Genomic DNA, 14,733 nt, shown 5'->3' on the forward strand with positions numbered 1-14,733 from the left:
TTGTTTGAGTTTTGCTGCCCTGAATTTTTAAAAATCTCTCAAAACCCAATTTTTAAGGGAAAATGCAATACATAAAATATTAGCAGTTGCTAATTGCATGCTTCTTCTGCATCTATTGAAATGATCATATGGGTTTTCTTTTTTTTAAAATTTTATTGATTTGAGAGAGAGAGAGAGAGAGAGAGAGAGAGAGGAAGGGGGAGAGAGAAAGAGAGACGCTGATTTGTTGTTCCATTTATTTATGCATTCATTGGTTGATTCTTGTATGTGCCCTGACTGGGGATCCAACCCACAACAATAGAGCCCCTCTATAGGGAAGAGGCTCTAACCAACTGACCTACCTAGCCAGGGCCAGGGTTTTCTGCTTGATTCTGTTTATGAGCTCAATTACATTGATAGTGTTTCTAATGGTAAACTATCCTTGAATTCTTGGGGTGAACACAATTGGCTCATTATGTTGTAATTGCTGCTATTAACACATTGTTGGTTTCAGTTGCTGATAATTTATTTAGGTAATTTTTTTCCAAAACAACTATTTTTCCCCCTTCAAAAAATTAAGAGTAAAAACAATGGGCTAACAGTAACTGGTGGTGGGACAATTGATTATCTCTGTCAGGAAAAATGAAAATGGATATCTGCCTCACTCCATTCATAAAAATCATTCCAGGTGCACACACACCTACTGCAGAAAGCAAACTTTAAACATTTTTGAAGAAAATAAAAAGATACTTTTATAACTTCAGGATAAATAAGAATAAACCAAATAGGTTTCTTATGAAGATTTAACATCATTAAAATTAAAACTATGTGTTAAAAGACACCATAAAAAGGTGAAGCTGAAAACTACCAACTAGGAGAAGATGCCCACAAGCATATGACCAACAAAGTGTTTGTATTCAGAATATATAAAGAATTCCTACACATCAATAAAGAATAGAAAATGGGCAAAGGCTGTGAACAGGGGATTTACAGAAAACTGAAGTAGCAAACAAACAAACAAAAAATAAAAAGATGCTCACCTGCTGTTAGCAATCAGGAAATGCAAATTGAATCCACAACGGTGTATTTTTTCACACTCAGCAGGCTGGCAGCTTAATTCTGGCAATACCTAAGTGGCAAGAATCATTTGAAAGGTTCGTATGGCTGATGAAAATATAAATTGGTGCAGCAACTCAAAGTGCAATTTGAGCGTCGCTAGTAAATTCAAGTTGCAAATACCTGGCAACCCAGCAATTCCCGCAGTTCCACTCCTGGGTTTAATTTAGGGAAACTCTTAATACCACGTTCAAGAATTTCTGTTCACAAATGTAGTTTTCTGTCAGAAAACTGTTAACATCCAAATGTCAATCATCAGGAAAACGGAGAAATAAACTATGGTATACACTCGAAAGCCGCTCATTGGTGAGAAGCAAGGAAGTGGAGGAACAGGTAAATCATAATGCTGGTTCACACTAAAAAATAATATACCGTAGCTAAGCGGCTGGCGCTGACTCCCGCCGAGTCTGCCTCCACCCCCGGCCGACCGACTCTGCTCTTCCTTACACCTGCAGAAGAGGCGAGATCGCCTCCCCGACCCGGCCCATCCCAGAAAATGCCTCTGCTGTTACCCAGGCCTGGGGACCAGGGCTGGAGAAAGGGGCATCCCAGGGGCTCGGCCTTCAGACCCTCAGCGGTCCCATCCACCCCGGCCCAGGCTCCGCCCCCTCCGGTTTTCCAGTTTGCCCGACGCCACCAAGACCCGCTCCTGCCGCGAGGGGGAGACAAAGCCCGGGCTCTGAAGGATTCTGTACTGCCGAGCGCCGCCGCCTCCGAAGGGATCCGTTTTGGCAGAACAAAGGGGCCTGAGCCAGTGCTGCCCCAGGCGCGGTGGTACTTCATTACGGGTCTGCCTCCACCCGAGTCGTGCCTGACCCGTGACCTCCGGACTCAGGTGCCCCCTGCTGCACCTGCCTTAGGGTGACTTCACTTCCTCTGTCCAGTGTAGCAGGCCGGTTGGGCGCCAGATGGGTAGGAAGGCCTGGCATCCAGACCCACCAGGCCTCTACCATGCTGTGTGCCTTCCTCCTGCTCCATGGGGGTGGGACAGGGGTCTGGGTAGGTGCCTTCCCCCTACATCCAGGGTTCAGGCTGCACCCTGGCTTCTCCTCCAGGCTCAGCCAAGTGGCAGGCCTGTCCATCACTAGGGTGAGTGGAGGGTAGGACCCTACCGTGGGCTGGGGTACCTAGCACCTGGCCACCAATAGGCTGAGTGGCTCTGGGCCCACTTTTCTGCTTCTTTGAGACTCAGTTTCCTCCTATGTTAGTTGTGGTTTGTAGGAAGTGCTACAGCCTTTGCTCCACATGCAAGGCTACTCAAAGGCCCTTCCTCCTTACAGTCTTGTTCCTCCCACTTGGACTGGCATCTCTGCCCCACACCAGGATCCTCCTGAAGTGACATCCTGGTGGAGGTCAAGAGGTCTGCTGACCTCAGACACCAGGCTGCCACAGTGGGCAATGAGCCCACACCAAGCCCAGCAGGCTGGCCATGGGCCTGGCAGCTGCCAATACCAAAGGGGCGCCTGCAGTTCTACCAGCTACACCCTCTCTCTGAGCCTCCATTTGCTCACCTGTACAGTGAAGACCTCATAACCTACCCACTTGGTAGGCACTGGGCCCTCAGCCCCCTGTGTGTCTCTTGACCCTCCCAGCACTGAGCATCCTGAGGGTAGGCATAGGCCCCTTTTGATCCCCAGACAGACCCTACCCTTGGGTGGGTGGACATGGGTGGGAGAGCTGCACCCTAGCTGGACATCCTCAGCCCAAGCAGGGGTGCAGAGGGCAGGACCCTGGGGCAGCTCCTGCAGGCTCCACGCAAAATCCTGCTTTGCTCTCCCCCTACCTCAGAGCTGGCATTTACTCCAGTTCTGGGTCACATTTCCAACTTAATGATTCAAAAGAAAGAAAGAAACCCAACCTACAACCAGCTGAGGCAACCCCTCCTGGCCACTCTTTGATATTTGAGGACTGAACAATGGGGCTGATTGCGGATAGGAGACTTAAGTCATCTTAATTAGAAGGAAAGAATGTCCTCGTGGTTGGCTGTTCTAAAAATACAGCTGCACCCACATCTGGAGGGAAAGAGTTCGGGGGAGGTGGTGGTTAGGCCAGAGTCTGAAGGGCTGATGCCTGCATTCCACGGTTGGGGGAGGCCCCTCCCCGCAGGGCCATGGAAGGGGAGAGGGGAGGACACCAGAGCAGCCAGTCCCCTGTGACTGGGTCACCTGGTGCAGCTTTGGGATGGCGCTGAACAGGCAGGCCACCCCTTTTAGGGTCCACCCTCACCCCTTCCTCAAGCCTCTCCCCACACCACAGCCTCAGTTTCCCCAGCTACGGAGGGACACTCAGGGCCCAGGTAAACGCAGGCCGGTTCTTTAACTGACCCCCTGCCTGACCTGGGTGCAGCGGGCACCCAGCCACAGGCTTCAGAACAGGGAGGGAATTGTTTCTGGGTTTTTTGATTTAGGGTAGTATTTGTCAGCTTCTATGAACTTGTCATTTGTTTTGTTCTCATTCTTATTCAAAGCAAATATTTACTTCTGTACCTAATCTTGCATTTATAATTTTGCATTCATTTTCTTAAAGGGGCCCCCAATACCTCATGAAAGTGAAGGGCATGGGAGGGCTGGGAGAATGTCTTGAGCAAAATGCGCAACCAGAAGTTCTGGTGGTATCACCAGGGGCGGGGACATGGACACCTGGGTTACTGCCCCAGCCCATTTGTGGGAGCTTCCTGTCTCAGGCTCGGCAAGCACCTGGCCCAGGGAGAACCCACCCCGGATGTGTGTGAGCGGGGCCTGGGCTGCTTGGCGGGGATGTCCCTGTGGACACCAGGTGCGTGAGGTGAGTGAACCCTGGGCCTTTTTGAGCCTCTCCATCCCCCTGCCCGGAGCTGAGTCACTAGTCCTGGGCAGGCGCTCCCAGAGTGGTGGCCCCTGTCGTTCCAGGTCCCTGCCAGACCACAGACCAGAACTGCCTGGTGATCTGACCAGCAGGTGATGAGTAGGAAGACGTAGGACAGTGTGGCCTCGGGTTCCACACCGGCACCCAGGGCCACACTGCCCAGGCCCCAGCAGCCCCCGGGTATGCGGCCCAGACTCGCAGTCTTCTCACCGTGTCTCCCAGTTCTGTCTTTGCGAACTCACATTCTGGCCCTGTCATTTGGCTGAGGCTGCCAAGCAGATAATCTGCTTCTCCCAAAACACAGCCTGCCTGAAAAATAGCTGAGGTGGGGGAGGGGGAGGCCCAGTAGACACTGGGGCTCTGGGGACAGGCTGAGGTGGCTTTCACATCCTAGCAGTGGCCACAGCAGGAAGTGGGTACTAGAGGCAGTTGCTGAGGGTTGTGAGAGACCTGCACAGGCTCAGGCTCGCCTGGCAGCTGGGGCTGAGTAGGACCATCTCGCCCAGTCATCGAGGGCTGGAGACAGCGAAACCGAGGCGCCCACAGGGAGCCACATGCCCAAGCTGCGTGGCAGGGGAGCATCCAGGGAGCAGAGTCCTGTCGGAGATACTCCAGGAGCCCAGAGGTGGTAGAGAGATTTGGCCTCCGAACGACAGCTGCAGGATGGTCTGAGGCTGCGTGATGCTGGCTGGTTGGTGATGCCCTCCGTGGGCTCAGGCAGGTGATGAACCCCCTCTGTGCCCCCAAAATAGGGTGGAGACAATTTGCCACCTCCTCACCAGCCCCTTCCATCACCTCTCGTGGTGGCAAAGCCAGGATTGGCACACTGGTGTCTTGGTACCTCTTTAGCTGTGTGTCCTCAAGCATGTTACTCAGCCTGAGCCTGTTTCCTTATTTGTAATAGTAACCTACTTTGTAAGGTGTTGGTGAGGCTTAAGTAAGATTAGTAAAACCTGTGGGGCAGACTCGGCGAGAGGTCACCGAGCAGCTGTTATTACCATAGGGACTGGCTCTGAGCACCCCCACCCCACAGTGGCCCTTCCTCACCCGTGAGACAAGAGTTCATTCCTGCCTCCACACCTTTGCTCAAGCCGTTCTCTGCCTAGCGTGCCCTCTCCTCTCTCCATTCCACCACTGTCTTTGTCAAGAGCCCTCCTGCCTGGCAGCCCCCTCTGGCCAAGCTCCCTCCCTGCTTAGTATGAGAGTCTGAGTCTCCCTGCCAGAGGGAGAGCTCCTGCAGGACAGGGGAGCTCTGTCGCTCCCCTCCCACGCCCTTCAGGCTTCCGTGGATATTCCTGACCACAGGCAACTGAGAGCTCAGGATCAGGAGGAGGCAGGTGAGGACACAGGCTTGGGAGAAAGTCCTTCCCTAGTGCATTCTCGCTCACAAACCTTCGCTCATTCACAGCAGGAACTGGCTTTGGTGGGGGAGGCCAGTCATGACTGTTACTGGAAGGGACCTCGCCCAGAAATCTTGAATGTTCCCATCATAGGCCAGAGCACCGCCTTTAAGCTAGAGGAAAGCCTACAGACAGACTCATCCAACTGGTCCACTGCACAGAGACGTGGACGCCTGGGAGGAGGGGAGGGGCCAGAGCCCACCGCCAGCCTAAGGCAGCGGATCCAGCCCTGGAGTCCAGGCCTGAGGCCTGCCTGTGCCCAGTGCTGCAGCAGACACCAGGGATAGAAAGACTATAGCACAGAGCTTCTGCGGGCATGACAAGAGCCACAGGGGGCAAGGAACTGGGGGGACTGGGCTGGGTGGCCAGGGAGGCAGTCGTGTCACCAGAGCACCCCAAACCAGTCCCAAACCATGGGTGGTCTCCCTCCCAGGCCTGGCCCTTTCCCATGTCTCAGCCCTCTACCAAGAGCTAAGGTCGTGGCTCCCACCTTCTTGACTCACTCACTCCCTCTCTGTCATGGACCTGCCACTGCTGGCCACTGCCATCCTCCTCCACTCTGACCACTGCTTATACTGTTGTCCCCTTCTTCCGAAGAGCCGCCGTCTGATACTAACCTCACCACCGTGCTGAAAACTCTCCTGTGGCTCCCCACTGCCTGTGGGACATGGGACAAACAGCCTACACGGCCCCGTTCAGCCCAGCCCCAGCCCTCTCCAGCCTCGCATCACACGCAGCTCCTTCTCCTTGCCCCTGCCTGCCCTGTCCCTCCATGCCACCTCAGGACCTTTGCACAGGCTATTCCCCTGTTGGGTCTGGCTAATGCCTGCTCAGCCTCTGCTTTCTCCCTGCCCGTCCCACCCAGAGACCCACTATTTCCTGCCAAGTCCAGATTCTGCTACCAGGCTCAGAGGGCCAGGCCCCGGTCGCTCACTCTGCTGCCCAGGCCTGACGTAGCCCACCTGGACGGTTTGTTATTCTTGTACTCCAGCCATGAGCAGCTGCTGCTGAGTAGGTTCCAGATTCGGTGCTAAAAATACCCCACAGCACAGACAGGAAGGGCCAACGGGGACACAGCTGCTCCTGGGAGGGGCTGGCTGAAGCTTCAGTGGAGGCTCACCCACCATGGTCCTGGGAGTCCATGTGCCGGAAGGAAGTGAGCACAGAGCTCTCACAGCCCCTGAGGAAAGGCCCTGAACAAAGGATGTTCAGGGCCAGCAAGGGGTGCCCTGTGCGGTCAAAAGGAAAAGGCAGCGGCCTCCAGCATGCACACAAAAACACGTTGTTTCTGATTCTTCTGGTTTGTTACCACAGGCATTTGGAATAAAATACATCTAAAAATTAAGTAGCCCTGGCCAGGTAGCTCAGTTGATTAGGGCATCTTCCCAATATGCCAAGGTTGTGGGTTCGATCTCCAGTCAGGGCACATACGAGAGTCAATCAATGAACGCATAAATAGGTGGAACAACCAGTCTAGGTTTCTCCCTCTCTCCCTCCCTGCCTCTCTCCCTCCCCTTTCCTCTCTCTCTAAAATAAAAATGAATGAATGAATGAATGAACGGATGAATGAAGTGTGTGGGGCCCTAACAGAAGATATGCGAACTCTGGTCCCTTCAGGAAGGGCTTCCTTTCTGTCCTCTGTTAGCAGAGCCTCTGGGCTGGTAAGGAGGAAAATGACTGAATGAAAGCCAGAGACCTGGGGCAGTCCCAGGAGCAAGAGGCTGAGGCCTGGATAAGAGGTGGCGGTGGGAGTGAGGCGTGTTGGAGGGGAGGGAAATGACTGGAGAGTTCCATGGGAACATCAGCTTCGATGTGGGGCTGGGGGTGGGGCAGGAGTGGCCCCAGGTTTCTGTATAATCACCAGCTGGTGAGGGTCTCTCCTAGTGCGTGAGGCCAGTGAGGAGGAAGTCAGGCGTGGTGGGCACTCGGGGACGCTGTCCTGCCTGCAGGCACTGTGCCTGGACAGGGGATTTAAGGGTCCTCTGGGTGTGTCCAGATCTGGGCATCCTGGGGCTTCTTGCTCTGCAGCAACAGGCAGGTTTGCAGGGCCAGAGAGGCAGCTTGGGGGCAGGGCCCACTGCCACCTTGGCAAAGAAACACAGTCCCTCCTCCTGCCACACCCCTCAGCACAGGAGAGAGGAGGTGGGCCCAGCCAGCAGGGCTGAAGAGAGGTAACTAAAGCGATGTTAGCATCCAGCACACCGCCTGCCATCGTCTCTAGGCCCCTGGGAACGTGTGGTGCCCAGGGCTTCTCTCCACGAATAACTGAAGGTGCTGGAGAGCTGGCGGAGAAGTAGACCTGGTGTCTCCAGAGTTGCCAGTCTTGGGCCTGGATCCTGGACAGGAAAAGCCTGGACTGGACCATGGGCCTTGCTCTGCCTCCTATGGGCCTCAGTTTCCCCATCTGAGGATAATTTGAAGCTCTGAGAGGGGAGAATCTGCAGTGAAAGCCAGCCGTTGCTCCCTAGATGTCTGGCCCAGCTGGCTGCCCCCACCTGGGTTCCCAGCCTCCCAGGAATGTGCTTCTCCGCCCTCAAACTGGGCGCCTGCCTTATCAGCCCGGTCTAAGGGGAGACAGACGCCCCTGTTGACAATGACAGCCCCTCCTGTTAGCCCCAGCCTGACCCTGAGTGGAGGGCCAGCCAGCGCCTGCTAAGTGCCTGGGGGCAGGAATACCTCCCCTTCCCCATGCAGACAAGAAACCTGACCTTCCTCTCTGGCTCCTTCGTGACAGGCAGGTGCCCGCCCTGGCGTCTGAGGCCCTGGATCCCCGCCCTGCTGCCATGCCTTCACCTTGATGGCATCTACTCTGTCCAGCCCACCTCAAACATGACCTTGGCCTGCTTCGCTGGAAAATGGAGGCTGGCTGCGGGGGGCTCCCTCAGCCTGCTCCCATCACCCAGCCTCTCAACACCCGGGTCCCCTTCCTGCTGTACCAGGCCAGACCTCTCCTCACTGCTGAACTAAATGCACATCTCCCTTCAGTGCTCCCAGCCTCTCCCTGCCTTCCCCTCCATGCCCCTCCAGAGCGGGGGGCTCCTTGAGCCAGTCTCCAGAAGACCCTTCTTGGTGCCCTAATGGATCCCTCCTTCTCTTGGGATCCACCTGAGATAAATTTCTTGGCTGGTTCCCCCCCATTCTAGTCTCCTCGGGGATCTCGGGGCCCTGTCCGGAGCAACCCTCATCTTCCACACTTATGTCTAAGCTGAGCTCCCCACATTCAATAAGGCACAGCAGCCTGGCCACCTTCCTCTCCCTTATGCTCACTATTATCCTGGCCACCAGGAACCTTGGCATGGCTGCATCCCACAGTCCCTTCCCAATATCTGGGGACTTCTCACAGCTTTGCTCCTGAAGCCCTTCCTTGGCTCGACTCCTGCCCACCCCCCACATGCCCACCCTCTCCCCACCTCCCCTGCTGGGTCTGCCTCCCTCTCTGACCAGTGAAGGTCCAGCTGCCCTGGCCTGGCCTCTTCTTTTCTCAGTCTGTCCCTTGGACATCTCATACAGGCCCAGGACTCCAAATGCCATTGATCTATTGATTAATGATAACCACATTTAGATCACTTACCTGACCTTTTCCCCAACACCACACTTGGATTTTTTTAGGCGGATGTCACTCAAACTCAGTGAGGTCAGAACAGGGCTCTCCATCGACATGCTAAGTCAGAGGTGGAGAGTCTGGGTCCCCTTTCCCTCCAGTATCCTCCATCTTGGAAAAGTTCACCCCCTTCTATCCATCCTGTGGTTCAGGCCTCGAAATCACCCTTGATGTCTCTCTCACAGCTCTGTCCAGCCGGCCTGCCAACCCACATCCCACCTCTCCTTAACCTCCAGAGTCCACCCTGCAGGTCCGTTGCAGCCTCCTGCTCACTGATTCCTCTGGCACTCTGTTGTTCTCACAACAGCCACAGGAATCTTTTAAAAGTGACAGTCAGGCATCACCTCTTCACTGAGACATCTCAGATCACCCGCATCCTAGCATGGGGCCCATTACCTGACCCTCCACCCCGCGCTTAGCTGTTATTTCTGTCAGCTCACTGTCCTGTGAACAATAGCTCTCATATCAGCACAGATCTATGACTGCTCATCCCCTCGGTAACACCATCCGGTGCTGGCTGCTGCACATGCAACATCCAGAACAGTGCCGAACACACAGTCGGCGGTCAATAGTTGACTTTCATAGAATGAATAAATGGAGTTTCTTTCCCATTAAACTAATGTGAGGTCCCTTCCAGCCTGTCCACCTGCTCCAGCACATTGCTGCACCCTCGCATGCCATGGGGTCTGCAAGTCCCCAACCTGGCCCCTCCTCTGGCGGGACCCCTAGAAATCTCCTCAAGGAGGTGACGTGTTCTACCAGGGCCCTGGACGCGCGGGGTTTTGGACTGGCTGCCGAGCGCCGCCCTTGCTGTGGATGAGGTGGCACTGTCTCTGGTTTTCAGAGGCGAGCAGGATTGCCCAAGGTGGACGCACGGAGCTGCACAGCCTGACTCTGAGTCCCGCCCCGCCCCGCCCCGCCCCGCCCCGCCCACACTACAAGTCCCCGTCGCTTCCAGTTCAGTTGTGCCTGGATCAAGTCTCCACTGACGAGTAATCTTAGCCCCACGCACAGAGTGGCCCCGTGGGTCCTCCCTATTGGTCGTCCTTATAGCTTGCCGCGAAGCGGTCAGTTCCTCATTGGCTGCACGGTCTCCCGCGCCGCCACCGCTGCCATCACAACAACCGCCACGTGCTCAACTGCGGGGCTAGCTCATTGGCCCCAAAGCTTAACCCGCCCACGTCTCCGCCCCTCCCCCCAGCTCCCGCTTCCTCCTCCTATTGGTTACCTGGCCCCAGGCTCCTCTCCCTGCCCGGGCACAAATCGGTTCCCACGCTGATTGGCCGAAGGTGGAGAGGCGGGGCTTGGAGGCGGGTTAAAGAGCTGGCAGGAGTAGGGGCCACGCGTGCTTGAGAAGGTTCAATGGCGTGGCAGGGGCTGGCGGCCGAGTTTCTTCAGGTGCCGGCAGTGACGCGGGCTTACACCACGGCCTGCGTCCTCACCACGGCCGCCGTGGTGAGCTTACTGGGCGGGTGGGGAGTCACCATGGTTACAGCCCAGGGTGGGCGGCGGGGGGGGGGGGTGGTCACCAGGTTAAGGTTGGATCCCGGTGGCAGACCTGACGCACCCCTGGCTCCGCAGCAGCTGGAGCTCCTTAGCCCCTTCCAGCTCTACTTCAACCCGCACCTCGTGTTCCGGAAGTTCCAGGTGAGGCCACCCTGCCCTTGCACCTGACGGCCCAGCCCCGTAGGCCCCGCGCCTGACCGCCTGCCCTTCTCAGGTCTGGAGGCTTCTCACCAACTTCCTCTTCTTCGGGCCCTTGGGATTCAGCTTCTTCTTCAACATGCTCTTCGTGTATCCTGTGCTGCACGGACCCAGGCGGGGAGTGGGCGGGCCTGCCGGGCTAAGACGGCTGGGAGCGGGAAACTGAGGCCCTGCGCGCTGGCACTTCCTATACGGACTCCACAGGTTCCGCTACTGCCGCATGCTGGAGGAGGGTTCCTTCCGTGGCCGCAAGGCTGACTTCGTCTTCATGTTTCTCTTTGGGGGAGTCCTCATGATTGTATCCTTCCCAGGCTCTGCAACCTCAGGCCCGGCCCTTCTGCATCCAACCTTCGTGGGTCCTGGGCCACAACACAAGTGCCCAGGCTGGGAGGGACTCTAGCTTAGGGTGTATTCAGCGAGTATTGTGTGCTCAGCCCCTGGCACCAGGGCTAGATCTTCAGGGTTGTACCCCCCGCCCCCCCAAAAACAACACAAAACCACAGGGTGATGTGAAGGAGAGCCAGGTGGGGTGCTTCGGGGCTGAGGCCTAAAAGCCAGCAGCAGGAAAAACCTGGGCAAGGATGGACAATGGTGGGAGGCTGGGGTGAGGTGGAGAATCAGGGCAGGTCACGGAGGGCTTGAAGGCCACAATATGGCCTTAGATTGGGAAGGGCACACCTAGGCGAGGGTAGGGAAACCAGTAGGATTGCAGGGATTTAGCAAGTCAGGCGGGCCCTGGGCAGGCACTGAGGCCTCCACCAGAGGAGGGCCTCCTAGCACCTTGACTCTGGCCCAGCTGCTGGGGTTCCTGGGCAGCCTGTTCTTCCTGGGCCAGGCCCTCACAGCCATGCTGGTGTATGTGTGGAGCCGCCGCAGCCCTCAGGTGAGGGTCAACTTCTTCGGCCTCCTCACCTTCCAGGCGCCATTCCTGCCCTGGGCACTCATGGGCTTCTCAATGCTGCTGGGCAACTCGATCCTCGTGGACCTGCTGGGTGAGCCTGCCTGTTCAGCCAGCCAGTCCATCCCAAGCTGGCTGCTCTGCAGGAGCCCTCCCTCTTACCTACACTGGACCTCATTTGTGTGCCAACCCCGCCCCCACACCCCCCGCCCCACACCTCGGCCCCTGCATCTCTGTTCTTATAGCCCCTTGAACAAGCCAGCAGGCCTACAGGCTTCACACCTCCAGGCCTCACTTGCTGAAGTTTGTGTGGGTCCTGACTAGGTTGGGGATAGGTATGTCAGCATTCCAGCCATGGCTGCCCCCACTCCTTTGATGTTCTCAGATCCTCCCCTCCCAGGTCCTGGGTCCTGAAATACTCCTTCAGGGCCAACCCCAGCCCCATCCTGGGTTGCCAGGCTGTACAGAACGTTGGGCACTCATGCACTGAGGCCTGAGGTTTCCCTGGGCCTGGCTAGGCCTCCAGGGCTGCACATGGAGGCCCAGAGCAGGCTGTGTTGGCCCCGGGCTCCAGACCAAGGAGGGAGGGTGGCCTTGGTAGTCCTCGGCTCTCCCACAGGGATTGCTGTGGGACACATCTACTATTTCCTGGAGGATGTCTTTCCCAACCAGCCCGGAGGCAAGAGGCTACTGCTGACCCCTGGCTTCCTGTGAGTACTGGAGGTGACACCCTGCCCCTACTCTCCCTCAGACAGCTCTCGACTCCCTGGGGGACCCATGCGGGCCTCAGCTCAGCCTGGGTTCCTCCCCATAGGAAGCTGCTCCTGGATGCCCCAGAAGAGGATCCCAATTACCTGCCCCTCCCTGAAGAACAGCCAGGACCCCTGCAGCAGTGACCCCACCCAAGGCCAGCCCCAGGGGGCTGTTTCCCCAGTATCGGTCAAGTCTCCATCCCATCCCTAACCCCTACTTGCAGCATGGCAACCTGTCCTGGAGGCTTTCCACCCAAATAAACAGAATAATTTGTAGCCTCTTTGCCCACAGCACTGGTTCCCCTTGCCTCACCTAGCCGCACCCTTCCATGCTGCGCAGGTGCTGCTGGTCCTAACCTAGGGCCATCAAGCCTGGCTCGCCCTGCCCACCCTCTGCCCTGGACTGCCCTCTCAGACCAACTGTAGGTGACAGGATGGGAGGCTGAGAGGTCAAGAACCCGTCCACAGTTACCACGCAGAGCTTTGAGCTCACAGATGGCAGTCAAGGGGTTCTCATCCCAGGCTCTCCGGGGCCTCAGTGGAAACTTGGACAAATCCCATCTGTGTGGGGCCTCTGCTCTCTGCCAGAGAGGGGGCTGGCCAGATCTTGGTAGCAGGGGCCAACACAAGCTGTCCCTGGTTGTGTCAAGCCTGGTCTTTGTGGGGCTTGGGGCACAAGCTCCTACCGGCAGCTGATGCCTCACTCAGCCCTTCCTGTGCCTTACCAACAACCAACAAGTGGACCTTTGTCACATTTTCCAGCTGAGCAACTAAGACATGGCCAAGGCCCCATGGGGTCAGGTGCAGAGGAGAGCCAGGACTGGGTCCTCTGTCCTTCCTGTGACTCCAAAGCCTTGAAAAGTTTTCACCTTAGCACAGTTCTCCACTGGCTGAGGCCGAGAACCCTGGGAAGTCCTGTCCCTGCCTTTGTTAGCTGAGGACCACAGGTGCCTTATCCGACTCCACAGCTCACTTCTCCTCTGTAAAGTGGGCATCAGATGACCTGGCCAGCTTTCCTTATTGCCATAGACCAGTCTGCATTATGGTTTCTTCTCGACAGTCAATATAGCACAGTGCTTGTCACATTCATAGATGACGAACATATTCGCTTTAGCGTACACCTTAATTTTGTAAGGAAGCCTTGCAAAGCAGCAGCTGACCCTGCATCAGTGTGGGCTCAGACCTGGGCCTGGTGTGCTGGCCCTTCCACAGGCTCTTGCAGGCAGGTGGCTGACCTGCCCAGTGGGACAGGGCAGGCAGCGTGTGTTCCATCCCCCCAGTTATGGAGCCCCAGGGCTGTCTCCTGCCCCACAGACCAAGTAAACACCTTGCCAATGGAGCCCACTAGTTTGTAAGGCCAACACGGCGTGGGCCTAGAATCTTTGTCACGGCCCTCCAATGAAGCCCCACTGGCCCCTTGCTCCAGCAAGTTCCACTCCTAGATGAAGGGTAGGAGCCTGAGTACAAATCCCCTGGGAGCTTTTATGTCCTTGAACACGCTCACAGGACCCCCCGCCCTCAGCCTAGATGGTAAGGCCCATCTTACCCTATGTCCTCGCAATGGAGGACCCCAATCCCTACTCAGGCTAGGAACCAGATGCCACGGGGCCCCCGTCAAACTCCCAGGGAGCACAGCAGTCCTGACCCTCAGCCCTGCCCTGGCTGGAGAAGGACCTGCCAGCAACTGAAGGTGGCACCAGCCCAGTGCTGGGGGTCTGGGTCTGTTATCTTCAGTAAGTGCAGCTGTGTGCCCAATTCACCAAGTAGCGGTTGAGTTAGCGAGACCCATACATGTCCCTTCTGTGGAGCGGGAACATCCCTGTGTTAACAGATTGGGTGAGGATGCAGAGGTGATGGCAAGCTCACTGAAGGCAGAGCTGGGAAGAGGCCCAGGGCTGTGCCTCTCCCACACACAACGCCTCCCCGTAGGCCTGCACCAGGCCAGGTGTGCTGCTCTGCATGTGTTCTTCCTCACAACCAGCCTGGGAGGGAGGAGCTGGCCTTGGCCATGTGCCAGCCACACGTGCACGACTGGGAGGTGTGCCGAGAGTGCCGCACACCTGCTGCAGCTGGCAGAGCCGGGCACAGGCACCCAGGCTGCTGATGCCCCTGCAGTGTCTGCACAGTAGGGCGGGGCCTATGCAGAACTCCAGAGAAGCAGCGCTCCCAGCAAGGACAGCCTGATTCCCTTGGCCCGGCAGAGCGCAGGGATAGCCCGAGAGCCGCAGGTTGCTCCACAAGACCAAGAAAAGTGGGTAGAGCTCACTGAAGGGCAACTGGGCCTGGGCTCCCCCGCCCTCTGAGCCTCATGACCACACCTATCATTTCTCCCGCTCTACAAAGACATCCAAGCACCGGTGCTGGTGGTGCAGGACTGGAGCGCCCAACAAAAAGCAAGGGTTCCACTCTAACTCAGATCTTACTGGGGCTGGAGCCCTG

The 14,733-nt window shown here is 56.7% G+C and overlaps 1 protein-coding gene across 1 annotated transcript; it reads left to right on the forward strand.

Moving 5' to 3' along the window:
• The first annotated feature begins 10,299 nt into the window (after positions 1-10,299).
• DERL3 (derlin 3) lies at positions 10,300-12,544 on the forward strand. Its single transcript, XM_054592881.1, has 7 exons — positions 10,300-10,395; positions 10,522-10,587; positions 10,661-10,734; positions 10,849-10,942; positions 11,441-11,636; positions 12,162-12,252; positions 12,357-12,544. The coding sequence occupies exons 1-7, from the start codon at positions 10,303-10,305 to the stop codon at positions 12,436-12,438; spliced, it is 696 nt and encodes a 231-aa protein (XP_054448856.1). The 5' UTR covers positions 10,300-10,302; the 3' UTR covers positions 12,439-12,544.
• Positions 12,545-14,733: the final 2,189 nt, after the last annotated feature.

This window comes from Pteronotus mesoamericanus, unplaced genomic scaffold (assembly GCF_021234165.1).
Source record: "Pteronotus mesoamericanus isolate MK-2021 breed Mesoamerican mustached bat unplaced genomic scaffold, CSHL_Meso_final scaffold_371, whole genome shotgun sequence".
NCBI classification, from domain to species: Eukaryota; Metazoa; Chordata; class Mammalia; order Chiroptera; family Mormoopidae; genus Pteronotus; species Pteronotus mesoamericanus.

What these genes read in the sequence shown, in the direction of transcription:
- DERL3 (XM_054592881.1), top strand. Translation starts at nt 10,303, where the DNA reads ATGGCGTGGCAGGGGCTGGCGGCCGAGTTTCTTCAGGTGCCGGCAGTG. An exon ending in TCGTGTTCCGGAAGTTCCAG is followed by an intron (nt 10,588 to 10,660) that starts GTGAGGCCACCC and finishes TGCCCTTCTCAG; the next exon opens with GTCTGGAGGCTTCTCACCAA. An exon ending in TTCTTCAACATGCTCTTCGT is followed by an intron (nt 10,735 to 10,848) that starts GTATCCTGTGCT and finishes CGGACTCCACAG; the next exon opens with GTTCCGCTACTGCCGCATGC.